The following is a 22,037-nucleotide window of genomic DNA, read 5'->3' on the forward strand; positions in this document are numbered from 1 at the left end:
TACAAGGGACATATATAGGGAGGGAAGAAAGGGCTCTGTTTGAACAGGCTGGTAAATTTTGCATTGTTATTTGGCATGTAAGTTTGAAGGAGGGAGAGCAGGCAAGCAGTCTGCACGGAGATGATGGAGAGTGGCCCGTGACCTCCTCGAAGGTGGAGGCAAATGGTGTTTTATCAGCACGGCTTCTGGGCGTGCTGATTTACAGAGCTCATCCCAATGTCAGCAGAGCAGGGATTTGTGGACAGCAGGAGAGGGCTGGAGGGGCAGTACAAGCAGGATAACACCTGGCCCCATGTAGAGTGCAAATTGTATTTCTTTGTTAATCCTGGCCACTATCTCCAGCTCTGCGGTCAATTCTAAATTTGGCAGAGTCACAGAGGGCTGACTCCCTATGTCCCCTTTCCTCACCATATTAAAACAAACACGAAGTACAGTTTTCCTCTTCTTTCCACAATTACACTCCTGTCATACGCTACCAAGACATTTTATTAAAAGTTATTTATAAATATTTCAAAAATAATTAAGAGTAACTTATGTAGGGGAAAAGGGGAAAAGACAATGTAGCTTGTAGGCTAGAACTTGAAAATCAAAGCTTTAGTAGACGTAGAGAAGCCAAAATGCTGGTAGAACCCTGTGATTAGTCATTATATTTGTCTCTGAGCTTCCTGGCAGCCTTGGCAAAAAGGTAAATACAATGGGTTATGTGGGTTTTTTTCTTTAGGTATAAAGAAGAACACAACTCTTTATATGCTTTTTTAAGCTAAGTTCTGAAAAGTATGTATCATATATTATGTGTAAGATGTAATAAGCAATACTTTGGACAACATTTTTCTAGCAAATACAAAAGTGCTACTGAAATCTTTCTTGCTTTTGCAATTAACAAAGATTGAAGGAAAACATGAAAACATTATCAAGCAAAGGTATTTTGCAAAAACTAAGCCAGTGTTATCTAGGGTATTATAGGCCTTTTAAAATCTTTTATTTATTTATTTTTAATCTTCACCCAAGAATATATTTATTAATTTTAGAGAGAGAGGGGGGAGGGAGGGAGAAAGAGAGCAAGAACAATAGATAGAGAGAGAAACATCAATGAGAGAGAAACATCAATCAGTTGTCTCTTATACATGACCCTACTGAGGCACTGAATCCTCAACATAGGTATGTTCCCTGACCAGGGATCGAACTTGCAACCTTTTGGTGTATAGGACAATGTTCCAATCAACTGAGCCATCCAGCCAGGGTGGCCTTTTAAAAATTTTTGACAGCAGTTGTTTGGTTGAGGCTAAAGGAATCCTTTCTTCTAATCAACAGCCAAGGTTCAGGATGTAGCTGGCAGAGAACAGAATATTTCTCTAGCTGAGCCACCTGAAACCTTTATTCTAGTTCACTGTTGACAAAGCTCAGAGGTACAGAAAGGCAAGCAGCTCCCACGAGAAACAAAACCTATTCATCTCTTGCTGCCAAGTTCTAAGCTGGCTCTTCTGTGTCTGAATTCATTTCCTGTGCATCAGGAGTTCACAATCTAACTTTAACCCTAGCATCATACTGGAACAATAGATCATGTTTTGATGGCCTTTGTGTATAACAAACCATCCTAGAAGTTAGTGGCTTAAAAACAGCAACCATTCATTGGCTCATAATTCCTCAATAATGGCTAGAACCATAATTCTATAATAAGGGCAGTGTGTCTGTGCTCTACGAGGTGTCAGCATTCACTGTCAGCCAGTGGCTGAAGGATCTGAGACATCTCCCATGTCCGGGGTGTCAGCAGGGTAGGCTAAATGCCTGGAGACCCTCTGTGCCTCTCATCCACGAGGAGTATGGCTTGGGTGTCCTTACTTAGGGCAGCAAGAGAATGAAAGCAAAAGCTACGAGGCCTCCTAAGGCCTGGGACTGACTAGAGGTCCCTCTGGCTGCACCCTGTTGTCATATGGTCAGCCCAGATTCAGCAGGAAGTACCACACAAGGATGTGAATTCAGAGGTGGATTCATGGTTGATCATTGGTGGCAATTATCCAGAGCCCTGTCCCATCAATAAATACCATAGTAATGGTGGTCCCCACGGGCAGTGATTCTCACCTGAAGGCTGAGGTAGTACCCAGGTCTCACTCTAAATTCTGTGCCCTATTACTGAACTGACAGATACCAGGCCGATGAGCTCTCTACTTAACACTTTCAAGAAGGACTTATGAGGTGTGGACTCAGAAAAGATGAAACAGTAAGTGTTTTAAGAGGCCTCCTGTCAACCATACCCGAGGACCTGGTAAGCCCAGGGCACATGGGGTTATGCTGGTCTTGGCCAACTTCCTGGTCTTTGTGAGGCAGTGGCATTTCCAGGCCACCCCAGTCAGCTATGCAGTCTGAGATCACAGGGTCGTTTTCATGTCCACTAAAGTGAGACTTTTGGGAGTTAGCCCAAAAGTCAGCTGAATTTCCTCTGGGCTGGAAAGGGAATGCCTGACAGCCCCCATTAGATCTGGACCAGGGTCATGCTTTTCTTTTAAAGATTTTATTTATTTATTCTTAGAGAGAGGAAAAGGGAGGGAGAAAGAGAGGGATAAAAACATCAACGTGTGAGAGAAACATCGATTGGTTGCTTCTTGCGCATCCCAACTGGGAACCTGGCCCGCAACCCAGGCGTGTGCCCTGACTGGGAATCGAACCAGCCACCTTTCACTCTGCAGGACAATGCCCAACCCAACTGAGCCACACCGGTCAGGGTGGTTCACACTTTCTTAAAGAATGACTTGAATGACAATAAGGTCCATGTGCTTATCACTTGCAGAAGCTGAAAACTGGAAGGGCTGGTAGGAGACATTGGACGACAGAACTGGCAGGTTGGGAGAAACATATGGACATTGGATAAACACTGTAAATCTATAAAAAGATTAATTAAAGAGAAATAAACAGAAGATCCTGTACTTTGGCTCAGAGCATGCAGGTACACACACACAATAAGCATGCATGCATGCACTCACCCACACATGCATCCATGAACAGATGGAATGGGGGAGGCTTGACTTAGCAGCACCACGTGAAAAGAACCAGTAGGTGTGTGTTTCCAGTAAACCCAATTTGAGTCAAAAGTAAGCAAAGTTAATGTGATCTTGAACCACATGAGAAGGGACATAGATTCCAGAATAAGGGGGAGATGATTAGTTCCCTCTATTCTGTATAGCCCACTTTACTCCAGAAGTATTAGACCAGTTTCTAGGTGCATAGTTTAAAGGTGTTAGAGAAAAACGAACATATTTAGAAGGAAGTTCACGACATTGATTTCAGATCTTATTACGCATGATGCTCCCAAACCAACAGGCCTGGATGGATGGGCAGGACGTGGCCCTGGACTGCTTTCTGCGCCCCTGGTTGAGTTATCATCCAGGAGGCGAGGGAACTGGACCTCCGAGGCAGAAGCGCTCATGGAGAAGTGGGAGGCTCTGGTCCTGGACAGCTGCTAACGTGCTCTGTGACCTTGGGCAAGTCCCTACAGATCCCAAGACCTCAGAGTTAGTGGGACAGGATTTTAAAGTCCGTTTTGAACCAATTACCCACCTCAGGTTTGAATGACCTGTGTCTATCCTGGTGAGTGACGCATCCCCTCCAGTGACAAATTCTCTGCTGTCCTCATGGCGCCACTCCAACTATGAGATGTTCTTTTCTCTTTTGCCCTCCAAGTACCAGGATCCCTTTACCTTCTACTCCTTGGTCCCAGCCATAGTGGGCCGATCAAGTCCATTTCCCACACTGCTAACCACTGAGAGTTGAAGACCTTCCTTCAGGCCTGACTGAGGATGTCTTTCGGTCAAATGAATGTCTTTAGTTCCTCCTCCTATTTCCTCTTATATCCTGTTTTGATTGTCCCCTGCCCCCATTATGCTAACGCTGCATTTTCTCCCCCACAGAGGAACTGAAGGAGAAGCTGACAGAGTACGTGGATAAGGTGAATGGCCAGAAGCCGGGCTTCATCAAAGTCGTGCGCCACAGCAAGCAGGAGGGTCTCATCCGCTCCAGGGTCAGCGGCTGGAGGGTGGCCACCGCCCCAGTAGTGGCACTCTTTGATGCCCATGTGGAGTTCAATGTGGGCTGGTAAGTGCTTGTCAGGGGAGGAGGATGGGTCCCAACATGGACCAGAGACTTTGGCTCAAGTGGGTGCAAAGCATGCTGGGATCTCAGGCATAGCTGGGGTAAGCAGAGAATTCTCAGAACAGGTGAGATCTGGGTGTGTGAGTGACACAGGCAACAGGTCTGGCCCTTTAGGGTGGGGAAGGGTCGGGGGTCAAAAGGGTCAACACAAAGTGTCTAAAAGGTATGATGACATTAGGTGTGACTCTGGCTGCTGTGGGACTGTAGGGGCCATGATCTGGCAGAGGGGTAAATGCTAAGGACAAAGCCAAGAGTGCCGGTCTACCTGGGGACAGGGCTGCGACCCCCAGGAAAGTGAGAGCTGGACCAGACAGGAGATGAAAGACAGGGCCAACCACACAGACGGGGCCAAGGCCTAGTCGGCAGAGGGGGCTACAGTGGTTTGATGTCACAGGTGCTCTGGGTTCCCTGGAAGCCAGGCCAATGGTAGCACAGTATCTCAGATTCTCCCTCCTGGTGAAGCTTAAGTCCTAGAAAACCTTTCAGGGTTGCTCAGGTGCTGCGAGGGGGAAGAGAACAGATATGAGGCTTCCGAGGCTGCATCTGAGCCGGCGTGGGACACCTGACACTGAGATCCCTACAGGCCAGAGGGCATGCTGTGGCCCACCATGGTCTCTTTGCAGAGAGCCTGGGCATGCGCAGTATAGGCACGGGGCGAAGTGGGGGGTGGGGTGGGTAACTGAGTGCACCATCCTGCTAACCACTATGCCTGCTCGCACAGGGATCTGCTCTCCTCCCCAGCCTCCACGTGCCATCCTCTGCCTCTCTGGAGTGGGGTGAGAAGCACCATTTAGCAGGGAGGAGCGGCAAGGCTGGATCTGGAGATACTTTTACATAACAGGCCAAATTAAGATTTGCAGTGCCGCCATTTATCATCGCTGAAGTCTCTGCTTGCCATTTGTGACTATTTAAAAAGCATTTTCATTGGATTTACAGCCAGGAGAGGAGAAGGACACATACTATTTCAAGCTGATTTAAATAAACAGTTATGCAACAACTGCATTATTAATGAGAAGCTTATCATTCCTGTGTGCAAACACTTTACTCACCTGGGCCCTTGGCTCCCTGGAAGCCAGACCTGCCACCTTTTTTTGGGCAGAGGGGAACACATGGGGTGGGGGTGGGGCACAGATGGAAGGACCTAAGCAACATGAAGTAAGTTTGTTCTCACCTCGTATCTCTGCTGTCTTTGTATGCCTTTGTCTCCTGGTTAATGCACCAAATTTTAGCAAAACAAAAGGCCATGTTGAAAGCTTCCCATGGAACCTCAGATCTGTTTCTTTCTTCGTTCTTAAATCTTTTTTCTTTTTTTTGAGTGGAAAAAGGGAAAGCAAGCAGACATAAATATGTAAGGCACTAAGACTCTCTTAGCTCAGCCCAGGAGGTACTGGAAGAGTGGTCAGGCCTCTTGCCAGCCCAGAAGTGGGGGGGATGGGAGGTTGCCAGGGCCTCCTCCCTGGGAGGGAGAGCAGCTTTCCCCTGGAGGAGATGGCCAGGTGTCCCCTTCTCTTTCTACAGGAGAGGGAGCTTCAGGAGTTGTTAGTATGGCGTTTGTCCACCTTGGAAGCAGTGACCCCTCTCTCCCTCTCTCCTGCTCAGGGCTGAACCCGTGCTCACCCGAATAAAGGAGAACCGGAAGCGAGTCATCTCACCATCCTTTGACAATATCAAATATGACAACTTTGAGATAGAAGAGTACCCCCTGGCCGCCCAGGGCTTTGACTGGGAGCTGTGGTGCCGCTACCTAAACCCCCCCAAGGCCTGGTGGAAGCTGGAGAACTCCACAGCCCCGATCAGGTAAAGCCTCCTCACCTGCGGATCACTCTGCCTTGTCTTCCAGGTGAGGGCTCCCCTCCCAGCCCCTAAGTCCAGTCCCATCATTGGACAGCCAGGTAGAGCGAGGTGGGTGGTGGTGGAAAGGAGTAACAAATGGCCTTCAGTCACTGCTCATAGGCTTTGGTGATTCCTTTTCAAAGAGCCGTGGCTCCCAGAATTCATTCAGAAGCTCAAAGTCATTCATTCCAACACATCACTGTGGAACACCTGCTGGGAGCCACCACTATGCTGAGTGCTTGGGATCCAGAGTGATTCAGACTCAATCCCTGCCACCAAAATCCTAGAGTCTAGCACAGACAGACAAAACAGTTAGAATATTGTTATTTCACCATGCTGGTAGAAACTGCATGGAAACTGGGGAGAATCCTTTTCAGAATCCTTGTTTTCAAAAACAAGTAGCATTTGCACTTGTTTCTAAGGGCAAGTTGGAGATTGTAAGCTTGGGGCAGGGGCACCCACATGTGAAGGAGTAGAATGAGTTCATGGGCACAGAGGAGGTTCAAAGGGTCTAGAACAAGGGTGTCAAACTCATTTTCACCAGGGGCCACATCAGCCTCACGGTTGCCTTCAAAGGACCGAATGTAATTCTAGAACTGTATAAATGTAACTACTCCTTAACAGTTAAGCGAGAGCTTGGCACTGCCACTGGGTAGAAACAAGGTGCCAGGCCAGATAAAACAAGGTGGAGGCCGGATTTGGCCCACGGGTCTTGTGTCGCCACCTGTGCTCTAGAAAGGGGACCAGACTAGACAGGGGCAGCCTCAGATCATGAGGCTGGAGGGAAGGAGAGGCGGGCCCAGACCTCACAGCACCGTAGGCCCTGCTGATACGTTTGAGCTTATCCTATAGACTCAGACAAAAGGAGCTTCAAAGTACATTTCAAAGGCCCCAAACTGAGCCTTTGCTGCTGCCTTCACAGACCACCCAAATGACTCCCCTGTGCAGCCTCTGTTTTACGGCTCAGGGCTCCCGAAACAGCCATCCCCACAAGCCCTCTTCTCTGTCTGGTTAATCACAGAGCAGGCACCTTTATGCTCCCTGCTAGGTCCTGCCTGTTAAACACACAGCCAACACCAGAAGGTGGCCTAGGGGACAGTTCCTGGAATGAAAGAGATTAGAAACTGATGTCGCTTTGCATTATGTGAGGAAGCAAGATTATGAAAAATTTAATTGAAAGTGGGTGATTATGATCTGAGATCACATTTTCCTTGCCAGAAGTAAAAATAAACTATATTCATATATATATAATGAGAGAATGAGGGGGAAGAGAACTCCACCTGGCTTTCCTGTGGTTATCTCTGTGGCCTGTCAGCTAGTCACGTGCCACAATTTTGTGTTGTTCGGTATTTCTTTGAAGGTCCCTGTGTACAAGGGCCTTTCATATACATGGTCTTATTTGCTCCTCATTATAATCTGGTGACAGCTCATTGTGTCATCCTGTTTTATACCATATGGAAAGCAAGGCTGACAAAAGAGAGGGGCCCTGCCAAAGGCTCTGGGCGGTGGAGCCAGGGTCCAAACCCAGGTCGTTGTCACCCCCCTAGTTGCCCACTCCAGGGCTCAGAACTGGAATGGCTGAGTCCTTCCCCCAGGTCTGTTGGATGCTCCTGGGGGGAGATGCATGACCATGCAACAAGCATTCTTGCAGAAGACTGCACTGGTGTCAGCTGCTTCTGTTCAGCTCATCTCCAAATGTATCAGCCTGGTCCTCGTACACTGCCTTCTAGGTCCTTCACAAAGAATATTGTCTCAATCCCAAATTTTCCATCACCTAATTTTTATCAACAGCTTGGCTGAGATAAATTATATTAATGCAATGTTTTTGGAAGAACATTCCTGGTTTTATCTCTAGATAAAGACAGCCCCACTGAAAGTTGTAGGTTATATACATTGACCTTGTCCCCCTTGGCTCCTGTTTCCGTGGAGCTGAACTTGAGTGCTTTGTCCACATGCGGTGTAAGCTATAAAATGTGCCCAGAAGTACCTCCTGGTGCATTCTAAAGGGAGGTCTTTGAGGCGGTTGTTCACGACGTCCCAAAGTGATCTTTTAAAGAAGACTGACAAGGACTTTCTTTCAAATTCACTGTTAGTCAAAGAAAGCCTTGTTAGCCCTGAGGAATTAGTGTGATATTTCCACGTGGGAACTGTAAATCTTATTTCCAAGAACATGTATGTCTGTTTTCCGCTCGGCACCGGGAAGCTCAGACAGAGTCTCCTTTGTGGATGCGCTTTAAGAAGCACGAAGGAGGACCTAATGCTACACAGGCATTCTACTAGCCCTCTATTCCAGAGGTGCTGTGACTTCTGGGGCTTTTCAGACATTTATCTATTTTATTTTCCAATGTATTTTACATTTTTATTGTAAGCTATTTCTCATCTGTATTTCTCAATGAGACAAGGTATAAATCAATAAGACGTTCAGGCTGACTCAGTCCACCTAATACCCCAGCCAGTTAATAATCAGTGGACAGCCTGAGCTGGCCTGTGCCCGCCCCAGAGGAGCCGTTTGGGATTCTGCCTTTCCCTGACGGGGTCTGGCCATGTGGGCAAGGCCACTTCCTGCATATCCAGTCGTGCCCAGCTAAGTACAATGTTTCAGGAATGCTGAGGAAAAGGCCAAAACGCTACTCTGTCCACCTGTTGGGATGATGTTTTTAAGTCATCGTGATTTGGAGAGGAGATTCTCTGGGCTTCTTCAGTGTGCGGTTCATCTTTTAAAAATGATTTCTAAGTAGCAGTTAGTTCCCAGAGGTTTTAAAGTGCTTTACTTAATTTAATCCTGTGAGGTTGCATAGTTTATTCTACGTCACTGATTTATTCTACATCACTGACAGAATCAGAGGCTGCCTCAGCCCCCTGCCTGAGGCTAGGGGACTTTGCTCAGATACAGCCAGAAGGGGGTTTATTCCCCCAAAGCCCTGCAAAACCAGGATCAAGCATCCCCTACCAGAGGCAGGACCTCAGTCTACTTTAGGAGGGGCAGGTCGAGGTGGATTGACCTTCCTGGGTATCTGTGGTCTATGGAAGGTGAAGCCATTCAGAATGCAATGCCATGATTTAAAAGGCAGAGGGGCAGGGACCCCAGGGCACCAGTCTCCACGGAGCTGCCTCCTGCATCAGTGTTCTCCAAAGACAGAGCCTGCAAAAGGGCTGTTTCTCCACCTGGGTGAGTTTCCAGTTTCAAAGATAGTTGTATTTGCCCGTGACTAAGTTTTCTTATGGCCGAAGAGTCCTCATTTCTCCATTCTTTTCTCTTACCTTCCAATCCTTCAGCCACCAACTGACAGATTGCTATACAAAAGCTAGAACTGGTAGCAGTGTGCAGTGGAACCATCCAGAGTCATTTGCAAAAGTTAGTGCTCCCAGCAGAGAAGCAGCCCACACACGCTTGTGCTGATCCGCCCGATGTGGGTCACTCCCTGTGAAGTCCTGTACTGGGTGTCTGCACATAGCCAGTGAGCCCTGCACTCACATGCCCACTAAGGAGGGCTTTCCAGCTTCTGGACCTATGAGCTGTGGAGGTGTTGCTCCAGCCTAAGACCCCTGTTGAATTCCAGATCCAGGCGGTCTATCTGAGCCTGTTGAATATTTCCCCCTAGTGTCCCACAGGCACCTTATGATCAGCGTTCCCAGCAAGGAATACTTCTTCCGTCTAAAGCCGGCCTTTTCTCTCTGCCGATATTGATGTGTGGCCCCCACCCCACCATCACCCAAGCCAGAAAAGCCAGCTGCCATCCAGATTTCTGTGTCTCTCTCTCACCTTCATAATTCATTCATTTCACAGTTCTGCTGATTTTATATCAAAATATATCTTCAAACAATTTCCATCTCCATTCTCTTTTTAAAAAAGATTTTATTTATTTTTGGAGAGAGAGGAAGGGAAGGCGAAAGAGAGGGAGAGAAACATCAATGTGTGGTTGCCTCTCACACCCCCTACTGGGGATCTGGCCTGCAACCCAGGCATATGCCCTGACTGGGAATTGAACCAGTGACCCTTTGGTTCATAAGCTGGCACTCAATCTACTGAGCCACACCAGCCAGGGATCCGTCTCCATTCTTGATACTATGGTCAGGTTTTCATCATTTCTTACCTGGATATAGCAATAAGCTTCCCAACTGCACTCCTCAGCATCACCCGTTCTGTCTTCCTCCAACCTGTCTTCCCTCAGCTACCTAAGGATTAAAATACAGATCTTTAAAAACACAGATCTGCTCATATCACTGTCTGCTTAAAAGTCCTTGTTGATTCTCCATTACCTATAGATAAAATCCGAATTATTTGCCATGTTATCCAAAGTCTCAGCTGATTTTTCTACTTGGTCTGTGTGTAGAATCCAAGTTGGGGAAGGACAGAAAGTTGGCAGAGTGCCCAGGTAGAAACAGACTGGCTTTGCAGGTGAGAGTTCAGGGACCAGGAAGCTAGAGATAGAGATGTTCAATTCAGACTGACAGTCTGAGTACTGCTTCTATGGGCTAATACCAATGCAAGCTCCATGGGAGTGGTGGCTGGGCCCAGGTTGGGACCTGGCTGAGGCAGCCCTGGTGAAATACACTCCCTGGAGTATCTGGTAAGGGTAGACCTAGGAGGGCTACGCGGTGAGTGAGCTCTGCACCAGCTTTGGCAGCAAAGGAAGGAAAAGGACCTGAGGCTTCTGGTAGAAAGGAACCTCTTCTCTCTCTCCTCTGGCCACATCATGGTTCTACCCCTCTGCTAACAGCTGGTCCATCTCCCCTCACCCCTGCAGGAGCCCAGCTCTCATTGGCTGCTTCATCGTGGACCGCCAGTACTTCCAGGAGATCGGCTTATTGGATGAAGGCATGGAGGTTTATGGAGGCGAGAACGTCGAGCTCGGGATCAGGGTGAGCAGGGTTTCTCACCCACAGGTCTTGGCTCAGCTCCCCAAAGTGTGAATGAGTCTATGGGCTGGAGAAATGGAGCTCAAGTTTGAGTGTCATGGACTGATTCTGAATGACCATTCCCTAAGTTTGTGGTCAGGGCTAATGGGGATAGGATAGAGACACAGGATGGGACCTACAGAGTTTTCAGGAAGAAAAAGACTTTAGAAACTGCTTTGGCTGGAGGTGGAGACATGGAAGAGTTGAGCTCCCAACTCAATGGAACAACCTTTTTGTTATACCCTAACCCTAGCCCCAGGGTGGTCCTCACTGTCCACTCCATGGGGATCTTTAAGCAGCCTGACACTTCCACACATTGCAGGCTTGCCAGCCCTTGCCAGCCCTTGGAGGAAGCCCCATACCTGCTAGCGTTCATGGTGGTCAAGATGTTCTTCCTCACAGTGAGCTGTCCACAGTGCAGCCACACCTGCCTGATTCCTACCGGTGATGCCCCTCGTACCCCTTTGGCCTTTGTGTCTGTATCTGGCATCTCCAGGTCCTGATGCTCAGCCCCACAAGGACTCCAGCTTGGGTACACCTTCCTGTTGACTCTGACCCCCTGAGCCCTCCCACCCACACTGGGCAGTCAGTGGGCCCCCCACAACTCTCATCCTGCCCTGAGAGGAGACTGAGTGCCTTCAAAGAGATTCTCATATCACCTGCAGTGACCTGACTTGTCACTCAGACTTAATGCCAGGGCTTTGAGGACTGACAGCAGGAGCAGTTTCTCTGAAGTTAAGCTTAGAAAACACTCCCAGACAACTGTTTTCACGAAAACCCAGAGAAATTGCTGTGGAGGCAGTCAAATGCATGGGCTTATTGGGAAGCTAATATATTCATAGAGGATAGTGCCTGCATAATCACCCTCATTTTTAAAGCTCTCCCTACACTGGTTATTTATCCACCACTTGCATCCTAACCATCTCATTTCAGCACCACTCCTGGATAAATGCTTGCCTCCAAACATAGTATTTTTCTCCAGGAGCTGCCGCCAGGAATTGGCTGAGTGGACAGGATCGCCTCTAGTCACTTATGCACTCTGGATAAAAATGTCCAGGAACAGAGAAAGGAATTAGACTTGTGAACTCTGCTTCCAACATGTATGTGAGCCAGTCACCAAGTGGTGGGAGATTTCTGGCTTCTCCTGGCCTAGATTGTAAAGCTCTGAGTGTGGGCCTGGGTGAGGCTTTCAAATACCTATTAAAAATCTTTGAGTGACTTTGTGTTCAGGCTGTAAAATACAGTATGAAATGTTGCCTGGCTTTCCCCCCCTTGATCTTAAAGGATCCAGAGCCACGGAGCATCTCTAAAATAGATTTTCACATTTTGTGTGGTTATCAGTGTCTTTCTTTCATGCTTTATGAGTTCAAATCTCAGGACCTCACTTTCCTCTTGTAGAATCTCCCCTCAATTTCCCATAGGATTTTGTGTAAAACTGAGAGACATTGCTTTTCTCACCTGATTTAGTCACAGGGCATCATTCAAAGTCCTTACCCATTGGTAACACAGAGATAGAGTTGTTCACAGTTATTCAATGACTACCCTGGGCCAGGGATTGTACTTAGCACTTTACTTATGCCGTCCATCTATAAAACACCCTGAAAAGTAGCTGCTATATTAATACCCCCTTTTCAGATAAAGAAATTGTGAAATTAAGAGCTTACATATGTTCTCAAGGCCCTATAATTTATAAGATGTCGAGAAAGGATTCAACCCCAGGTCTTTATGATTTGAAAGACCAGATAGATATACCACAGTGATCTGGAGATAAAAGCCCTTAGAGCTTAAAAAAAGGTGGTACCTTTATTAAATTTATGATTTCTAAGTCCACAACTCAATGGGAGAAGGAAGAGAGCCACCACAGCCAAGCAGAACAAAGAGTGAGAAATGAGACATTGAATAGAATTCACAAAGATTGTATAGTTGGTGATTGTATAGTTGGTGGCTATAAAAATGCTAGAATATATAAGAAAGCATTCAATAGCTGGAAAGGGATTAAAAATGTTAGAGAATGATATGGGTTGAATTGCATCCCCTCAAAAATATGTTGAAATTCTAACCCCTTGTACCTGTGAAATACAATCTTATTTGGAAATAGGGTCTTCACAGATGTCATTAGTTTAAGGTGAGGTCATACTGGAGCAGGGTGGACCCTAATGCAATGTGATTGTGCCTGGATGAGAGACACAGACAGACACACACAGGAAAGATGACAATGAGATGATGGAGGCAGAGACTGGACTTCTGATGCCACAAGCCAAGGAAAGCCTGAGACCACCAGATGCTGAACGAAGGACCCTCCTTTCCGGGCAGGTTTCTTCCCTAAAGGTGTTGGAGGGAGCATAGCCAACACCTGATTCTAGACCTCTAGCCTCCGGAACTGTGAGAGAATACATTTCTGCGTTGTTCTGTTTCATTGTTTGTTTTCTGGTTTTTTGGTGATCTGGGCTGTGGTACTTTGTTATAACAGCCCACAGAAACTAATACAGAGATGAAAAATTAAGTGAAAGTAGGAACCTAGAGAAAGCCTGAGTCTGTTATGTTTGAAGAACCTGGTGACTTTAAGCTTATGTTGTCTCAATTTCATGGAGTACAGGGAACAGGATATAAAGCCTAAGGCTTGCCCAAGATGAAGAGTATAATAAAATAAGCAGCACCCCCACCCACCACACACAGCTCCCATAAAGCTGGGGCTCCAAAGGCCAATTGTATCAGTATAAAGATGAACTACAAATGCTTCCATCCTCACCCCTGGTGGTAGGTCAAAGATTTCCTGTCTCAGTCTTGTGCTGTGAAGATAAGAAAAATTGTCTTCTGTGAATCCCTTCCTTAAATTTATACCTTAAAATCAAAATACTTACTAGTCCGGGAAACCTCAAGAATAATATTTAACTTAAAGTTATTGGAAGTTCTTAGGCATCTGCAAAAGCACATACAATTTTCTCTGGCAAAAGACCCTTTTAACTTGGAACGCAAGCTTGCACCAGCTAGACCTCCAAGGAATGGGAAGTCACTTACACACACACACACGCAAACAAAACAGACAAGAGAAAAAGTGCCGAGAGCAAATACCAGCAGAAACATTGGACAGCAATTTTGTTTTTGCTCCATTTTTTTTAGAGAAAGGGGAGGAGGGAGGAAGAGAGGGAGAAAAACATCAATGTGTGAGAGAAACATGAGTGCGTGGTTGCCTCTTGCACACCCCCAGCTGGGAACCTGGCCCACAATCTAGGCATGTGCCCTGGCTGGGAATCAAACCAACAAACTTCAGGTTCATAGGCTGATGCTCAATCCACTGAGCCACACAAGCCAGGGCTGGACAGCCAGATTTGATCCACAAGGCCTTCAGGTATGGAATCTATCAGATACATGATATGAAATAAGTTGTGTAATATATTTAAAAATATTTAACAGATTGAAAATATGAATAAGAAGCAAAAATGATACAAAAATAGTCATATGAGGATAAGATAGAATTTCAAGCATGATAAAGATAAAAAAATGAAAGTAAAAGCTTAATGGATGGGTTAGACAGCTAGATGGACATTATTAAAGGAAAGAAATTAGTAAACTGGACAATAGACCCAAAGAAATTATTTAAAATGAGCCTGGAAAGATAAAAAATACTTTCTTTAAAAAAAATTGAGAGACATGTGGAATTGAAGGAGAATGTCTAATACTTTAGAATTCCAAATGGAGACAATAAAAAGAGATTAGACAAAAGCAATATTTAAATAGATAATCACTGAAAATATGTCCAAACTGGTGAAAGATCACTCCTCAGATTCATGAAGTCAGTCTATTCAAAGCAAGATAAATACAAACATATTCACATTCGATATATCATAGTGAAACTACAGAATGCCAAAGACAAGGAGATCTTGTAGCAGAAAAAATAGATACCTAAAGATTGATGGTAGAATAACAGTTGACTTTTTAAAGGCAATAGTAGAATCTAGAAAACCATAGAATCATATTTTAAATATGCTAAGAGAAAATAATTATTAACATATATGTATACTCATTAAATATCTCTTATAAATGAATGTAAAAAAGAAAGTCATTTCCTTTTCAAAAAACTTTTTTATTGTCCAATTACAGTTGTCCCACTTTCCCCACTGCTCTCCCCTGCCCTGTTCACCCCACCTGTTCATCCCACCTCCCGATGTAAGAGTTTGCCACTAATAGGTGAATGGAACTATAAAGGATATACTTTGGATGTAAGGAAAATGGTCCCAGAAAGTAAGCAGATAAAAGAATACTAAGTTCACACGAGTAGTACTTACATGTTTAACTTTAAAGAAATATTGATGATGTGTAGCACAATAGCAATGTCTTGTGGGGTTACAAAAAATTAAAACAGCAATGCATGATGTAAATTGCAAATAAGTTGGGAGGGGTGAATGTATTTAAGGTGCTCTAAAATGCTTATGTTGTTAATGAAGATAGGATACTAGTCAACTTTAAATTATAATAACACAAGATGATAGAAACAAATTTATATTTTTTAAACATTTTTAACACTTTTTTTAGATGTTTATTTATTTATCTTTAGAGGGGAAGGGAAGGAGAGAAGGAGAGAAATATCAATGTATGGTTGCCTCTCGTGAGTCCCCTGCTGGGAACCAGCCTGCAACCCAGGCATGTGCCCTGACTGGGAATCGAACCGCGATCGTGTGGTTCGAAGGCCCATGCTCAATCCACTGAGCTACACCAGCCAGGGCGATAGAAACAAATTTAAATGTGTCAGTAAATGCACTAAATTAGCATGTACTAAATTAAAAGACATTTTTAGACTAAATTTTTTAAATTATAAGCTATTTATAAGAAACATATCTGAAATATAATACAGAAAGGTTCAAATCTAAATGGATGGAAGGAGTCATAACAGGCAAACGCCAGTTAAAAGGAAGTTGCTGCCCTACCTGGGGTAGCTCAGTGGATTGAGCATGTGAACCAAAGTTTTGCCAGTTCTACTCCCAGTCAGGTTGCAGTCCAGGTCTCCAGCAGGGGGCATGCAAGAGGCAACCATGCATTCATTTTTCTTTCTTTCTCTTTCCCTTGTCCTCTCTCTAAAAATAAATAAATAAAATCTTTTTAAAAAGTTGCTGTAGTTATATTAACATTAGAAAAAGTACCATTATAGCATGCTTTGGTATAAAAAGGAGATTTCTAAATGTGCTAATATGTCCAATTCATCAGGAATATATAATGATTATAAGCTTTTGTACACTTAGTGCTACAACTTTAATTTCTATGAACTAAAAATTAACAGAATTATAAGATATCAACAGCTCCACTGATATAGTAGAGGATTGTAATGGATTTTTCCAAGTGATTGAAAGACCAACACAATTAATAGTTTGAATCAAATGGGCATATATAGAATATTTCATCTAACAACAATAAGATTCAACAAATTTCAAGGGATTAACATCATGTAGATTATGTCCTTTGACCACAATAGAATTAAATTAGGAATCCATAACCAAAAAATGATAGGTGAAGCAATATTTTTGGAAATTGTGAAATACTTCTCAATAACTCACATATCAAAGAAGAAATTACTTTGGAAATTTGAAAATATTTGGAATTGACTTAAAATACATATACTATATATTACATTATATGAAATGCAGTTAAAATAGTGCTTAAGAGAAATTGTGTAGCATCATATTCTTGTATAAAAAAGAAAAGCTGAAAGTTAATGAGCTAAATATATAATTAGAAAATAGTCAAAATAAAACTAGACAAAAATAATAAAAGATAACAGAAATTAATGAAATAGAAATATGTATTAAAAAGAACTAATAAAACCAAAGCTTGGTTATTTAAAAGACTAATAAAATTGACTAACTTTTAGTAGGATAGAGAGAAGGAGAGAGGAAGAGAGGTCAATAAACAACAGTATGAAGAAGTTTATAGAAAAATATAGCCTATGAAACTGACACAGGAAGAAATCAAAAACTGAAGTTGTCCTATAACCATGAAAGAAGTTGAATTGGTAGTTAAGGATATGTTCATAAATAAAAACTTTCTCACAAATAAAAAAACTAAGACCATTTATTTTTTTACCATCAAGTACTGCTTAACTTTCAAAAACCAAAATATTTCAAACTTATGTGAATTATTTGGACATAGACTGCAGAACAGATACTAAGTGACCAAAAGCACAGCAGCCAGGGTCTCTTTCTTGTAGGACCAAACATCCAGGCAGATCCCCAGGTTTATAGCACAATTCTTGATCTTAATAATAGTCTTGAGTCATAAAGAAAAGTTTAAACTGTATTCTTTGTACTCTGTTCAATACGACAAAAGATGCATATACATATCTAAAGATTTCTTTGGGAAATGTAAAATGTGTTAAACTTGAGATATTGAAAGAGGCAGCTCCTTAGTTATGTGGAACTGACACAGGAAAACGGATCTGGACGCCTAGGCTGTTTATTATTCCTTGGAATTAAATTCTTTAATACGAATAACTGCTGTCTCCACTTTTCTGGAATGCAAAGCGTAGAAGGAGGAGGGGAAGGGAAAGCACGCCGTCACAACTCAGCCTGTGGCCTACCCATGGTGTCCAGAGTAGGCAGTTGAATGAAAGAGACCCACTGCTCCCTGTCCCACATGAGCTGTGGCTGGCTCTTGACTGCACTGAGCTCTTTGAAATGTATCACACAGAAGGGAGTCTAGCCTTCCAGACAGGACTCTCTGTTGGATCCCCATTTAGGCATATCTGCAAGTCACCGATTATTTGGATATCTGTGCTTTACTTATTTGGGGGTCTCTTACTGGCATTTTAGAGTCTCTATCTTTGACCATTTGTTATGATCTGTCTCTTTTAGAATATGGTCTGCTATTATAATGCCCCTTAAACAGCATTTTCACCCCTGGGGCTGACTGACCTTTTATCATCTATGCCAACACTGGACAACTACCTTTACTCTGGCTCACCCAGGTCATCCTTGTGCCAACCTCACATCTTTTAACTGTTCTTGCGTAGCCTCATCATAAGTCTGACTGGGTGTAGGATAGCTCCCTGTCAATGAGTCAGCCTTTTCTCTCTATGCAGCTGAGCAACATCTACAACAGGAGAAAGTCCAGCCAACTCGCACCACGTTTTAGCCTTGAGGTCACCAAAAGATTGTTAAAGGTTCTCCTCCCCTGGGTATCTTTATTTAATAGCTTAATGAAGCAGAAATCTGCATTCGAGATTTCTCAGTACTTCAGACAGTGACTTTGTTTTAAATCTATGACATCTTTCTATTGTCCTAGTCTACCAGTTATCATCTTCTCTCGTACATCTTTCCCAGCCATGGAGAATCAGGGATCTCTGCATGCCCTGGGAAAATGCCAGTGGCTATTCCACAGGGCATGAGGGATGAAGGCAGCAAAGAAGGTATGGATACAGTGGGAGGAGTAGGCTTCGAAAACTGCATAGTCACCAGGTATCAAAGTGTCTTAGTCCCTGGACTAGGTTCAGCTGCGGCTTCTGTATCAACTAAGTAACAGTGATAATGCCTTTCATATATGATTTCAATACTTGTCCCTATTAAATGCATACAGCAATCGAGTACTGTAAGCCAAATATTAAAACACCCTAATAGTGTTTTAAGATGAAAAATATTTGTGTGGACCAAAAGAGTTAATTAATTCTCATACTTTATTATCTTGATATTATAATCATTATTTTAACAATAAAGATAATAAGAAGTCAATTTAACTACTTTGTAGACTATAAAATGCTTCATCTATACCATACAAAACATATGATCATATCTATTATACATGTAAATATATATATTGTATAAATATACTACCATACAGTTCGTGTAGTGTCTTATTTTTAAAAACATGCTTTAATTCATATTATTGTAGTTCTAGTGAACTTTATATTCAGATAACACTCAGAAATCTGTGTCATAAGCAAAGAAAATTGACTCAGGCTAACTGAAAGAGAAAAGGGGATGTGCTGGGAAGTCATTGGATATCCCAAGTAATTAACAAGTCTAGAGAAGCAGATTCAGAAAACAAGCAGAAACAAAGAAAGACTAGATAGCAGAAACCATAGGCAAAGTCCAGTGGTAAGAATGGTCTCTTTGGAGTAATATCCTGACTGCTTTGCCATGACTAGATGTCCTACAGCTGGATAGTGGGCACCGTTGCTCGGGTATCAATGATCATCACCAAGATGCAAAGTTCTGAGTGAGAGCACAGTGTTGACTAAACTTAGGTGATACCTCCATGCCTTAGCTTCCAGGTAACAGGGCCATGCCTCCTTTCAGTGTCCAGAAGCCCCAAAATTACACATTACATGGTCCCTAATATAGAAAGGGGATTTAAACTTGGGCTTAGGTGTCCTCTACAAGTAACCAAGTAATATAGTCTAGGCCAGTGGTCCCCAACCTTTTTGGCACCAGAGATCAGTTTTATGGAAGACAGTTTTTTCATGGACAGGAGGGTTGGTGAGGAATGGTTTTAGGATGATTTAGTCGTGTTCCATTCGAGCTCACCTCCTGCTGTGTAGCCCAGTTTCTAACAGGCTCCGACTAGTGCCAGTCCATGGCCTGGAGGTTGGGGACCCTGGATCTAGACTACTATGCACTATATGCTGGATATTTTATCATAAATGGAATTTTTAAAAGAAAATTCCTCTGTATCATGAACAATTTCAAGCATATGCAAAAATAAAGAGAATACTATTGCGTAATAAATCCCCTTGCATCTATCTCAGTAATTAATAATTTCTCAGTACTTCAGACTGAGATGGAGGGATGAAGGCAGCAAAGAGACATTTATAGTAGGAGTATAATAGTAGACATTTATAGTAGGAGTATAACTCCTACTCCTCTTTATAAGACAAAACTTATAAAGAGACATTCACAATCATTCTATCACACAATTTTAACATTGTCAACTCATGGCCATTTGGTTGTAATCTGTACCCCTGTCCAATCCTCTCCCAACTCCAGTTATTTGAAAGCAAGTCCTAGCCATTATATTATGAAAAAGTATTTCAGTGTGCATCTGAAATGGATGGTCTTCTGCTCCGTGATGTACAGTCCCTTTCCACAGTTTTGGAGAGAAAGCCGTGTCTGGAGTCTGTATCCACACATCCCTGCAGCTTCTCGGAGTCCTGTGGACACCCACCGAGGAGACAAACCTGCAGGAAACATCTAGGGTAAAAAAATAATAATAAAATAAAATAATAAAATAAAATAAAATGATGAGGTCTTTAAAAAACCATTACCACAATATGACTTTCAGTCCTAAAAGTGTTGAAAAAAATTTCTTAATACCATCAAATACTCAGTGTTCATCATTTCCTAATTCTCTCCTAACATTTTTGTTGTATAATTTGTTTGCTTGAGTCAAGATCCAGTTGATTAATAAATCTTTTCAAATGTTTATTAATCTACTGTATTTCTCCTCCATGTATTTTGTTCCCCCTTGTAATTTATTTTTAAAAAGATCAGGCCATTTGTCCTGTGACAACTCCCACAGTCTAGATTTTCCTGATTGCATTCCCCCAATGTCATTTAACATGTCTCTCTGTCCCATATATTTCTTCCCAATTGGTAGTTAGACATAGAGCTGTAGGTTCAATTTTGTAGCAGGAATTTTCCATGGACAGGATTTGTGTACTCCTACTATGTACTGCGTAATGTCTGGCTGCCTACCCGTGTGTGAGGCTAGCAGTCATTGCTGATTATTGACTAGATCCCCTGATTCATCAGGGGTTGCAAAATGATAGCATGTTCATTTTATTTCTCTTTCCTTATTTATTAGCTGGAATAACTTTTATAAAGAGACATTCACAGTCATCCTATTCTTTGATTGCTCAGGAGCACACCAAATATATTTGGAAGTATCAGAATAAATAAGTCTATAACAGCTTTCAAAATACTGAATAGATTCTCTACCACCTTCCGAAGGGGAACATTTCACTTTTAGTATTTTTAGTATTATTATGAGTTTATATATGTGACATATTTTAATTTATCACATTTTAATATCCTTATTGTTTTACAAATTTTCACCTTTGGCCATTGAGATCAATTAATATTAAGTTCCTGAGTCCCTTTGCCTATTTTTTAAAAATTAAATCATTTTAAATTGTTATTCTATCACAGTTGTCCCAGTTTTCCCCCTTTGCCCTCCTCTGCCCATCCCCCTCCCTCCCCTGCTCCCCCAGTCAGTTCCCCTACTATTGTCCATATTCGTAGGTCCTTCCCTACTATTGTCCATACTCATGGGTCCTTTGCCTCTTAAATAGCTCCCCTGTGTTCAGAGACGTTCCAGGCTCATCTTTGCATTTCCTGCTCCAGAATTGTAATCATCCATTTCCCTAAGGAGTCCAGCTTTCCTTTTTAAAAAATTTTATTCATTCATTCATTCATTCATTCATTCATTCATTCATTTATATTGTTGTCCAGTCACAGTTGTCCCCATTTTCCCCCATTGCTCTCCCCTGCCCTGTCCAACCCCTGATCCCAAACACATTCCCCACCCCATTGTCCTTGCCCTTGAGTCCCTTGTACATGTTCCTTGAGCCCAGCTTTCTTTCAGTGAGCAATGGTATTTAAAACCTCAGTCTTGGTCACTAGGGGTGCCTTTTGCTGCTGGGTTGGTCCATGTTCATAGGTCTTTTCAGTAGGCAGAAATAGAAATTATTATCTTTGTAGAAATAAAATGCCCCAGGCATTGGTGATGAACTATTTCAAATTTAGGACTACTGGGTTTTTACTTAACCTTATCAATCTTACATCTATTTCCTTTCTCCCATGCCAAATATTCTGGTTTTTAATGACCCAACATAATTACTTGTTTATTTGATTCCTCACTATGCACACAACTGTCTCAGAATACTAATAACAACACTACCTTTAACAATATGATTACTGGAAACAGTTTAATATTTTTTGCATTTCTCTTTGTCTTTAGGTTATATTCCAAGAGGGATATACTGTCAAATTACCATGATTTAAAGTCATCTACAACAGTTCCTCTCTCTGTGATATATTACCACCCTAGTAAAAAAGCCCATTTGAGTCATTTGACTTTTGAGTTTTAGGAATAGATTTTTTCATATTTAATTCTTTATAATTACTAATTAGCATAATTTCAAAGTGAAATATATAAAAGAAAGTATATTCAGAAAAATC

The 22,037-nt window shown here is 42.9% G+C and overlaps 1 protein-coding gene and 1 pseudogene across 1 annotated transcript in view; both read left to right on the forward strand.

The window, feature by feature from the left end:
- GALNT18 (polypeptide N-acetylgalactosaminyltransferase 18) overlaps positions 1 to 22,037 on the forward strand; it is a 316,738-nt gene that overhangs the window by 217,306 nt on the left and 77,395 nt on the right. The window contains exons 4-6 of the mRNA XM_037050063.1: positions 3,903 to 4,086; positions 5,743 to 5,940; positions 10,725 to 10,839. Coding sequence (XP_036905958.1) covers positions 3,903 to 4,086; positions 5,743 to 5,940; positions 10,725 to 10,839 — 497 coding nt within the window. The remainder of the gene's footprint in view (positions 1 to 3,902; positions 4,087 to 5,742; positions 5,941 to 10,724; positions 10,840 to 22,037) is intronic.
- Positions 19,861 to 20,050, forward strand: LOC118989830 (uncharacterized; annotated as a pseudogene).

Source organism: Sturnira hondurensis, unplaced genomic scaffold (genome assembly GCF_014824575.4).
Source record: "Sturnira hondurensis isolate 20B ecotype Veracruz unplaced genomic scaffold, ASM1482457v3 Scaffold0006505, whole genome shotgun sequence".
Lineage (NCBI taxonomy): Eukaryota > Metazoa > Chordata > Mammalia > Chiroptera > Phyllostomidae > Sturnira > Sturnira hondurensis.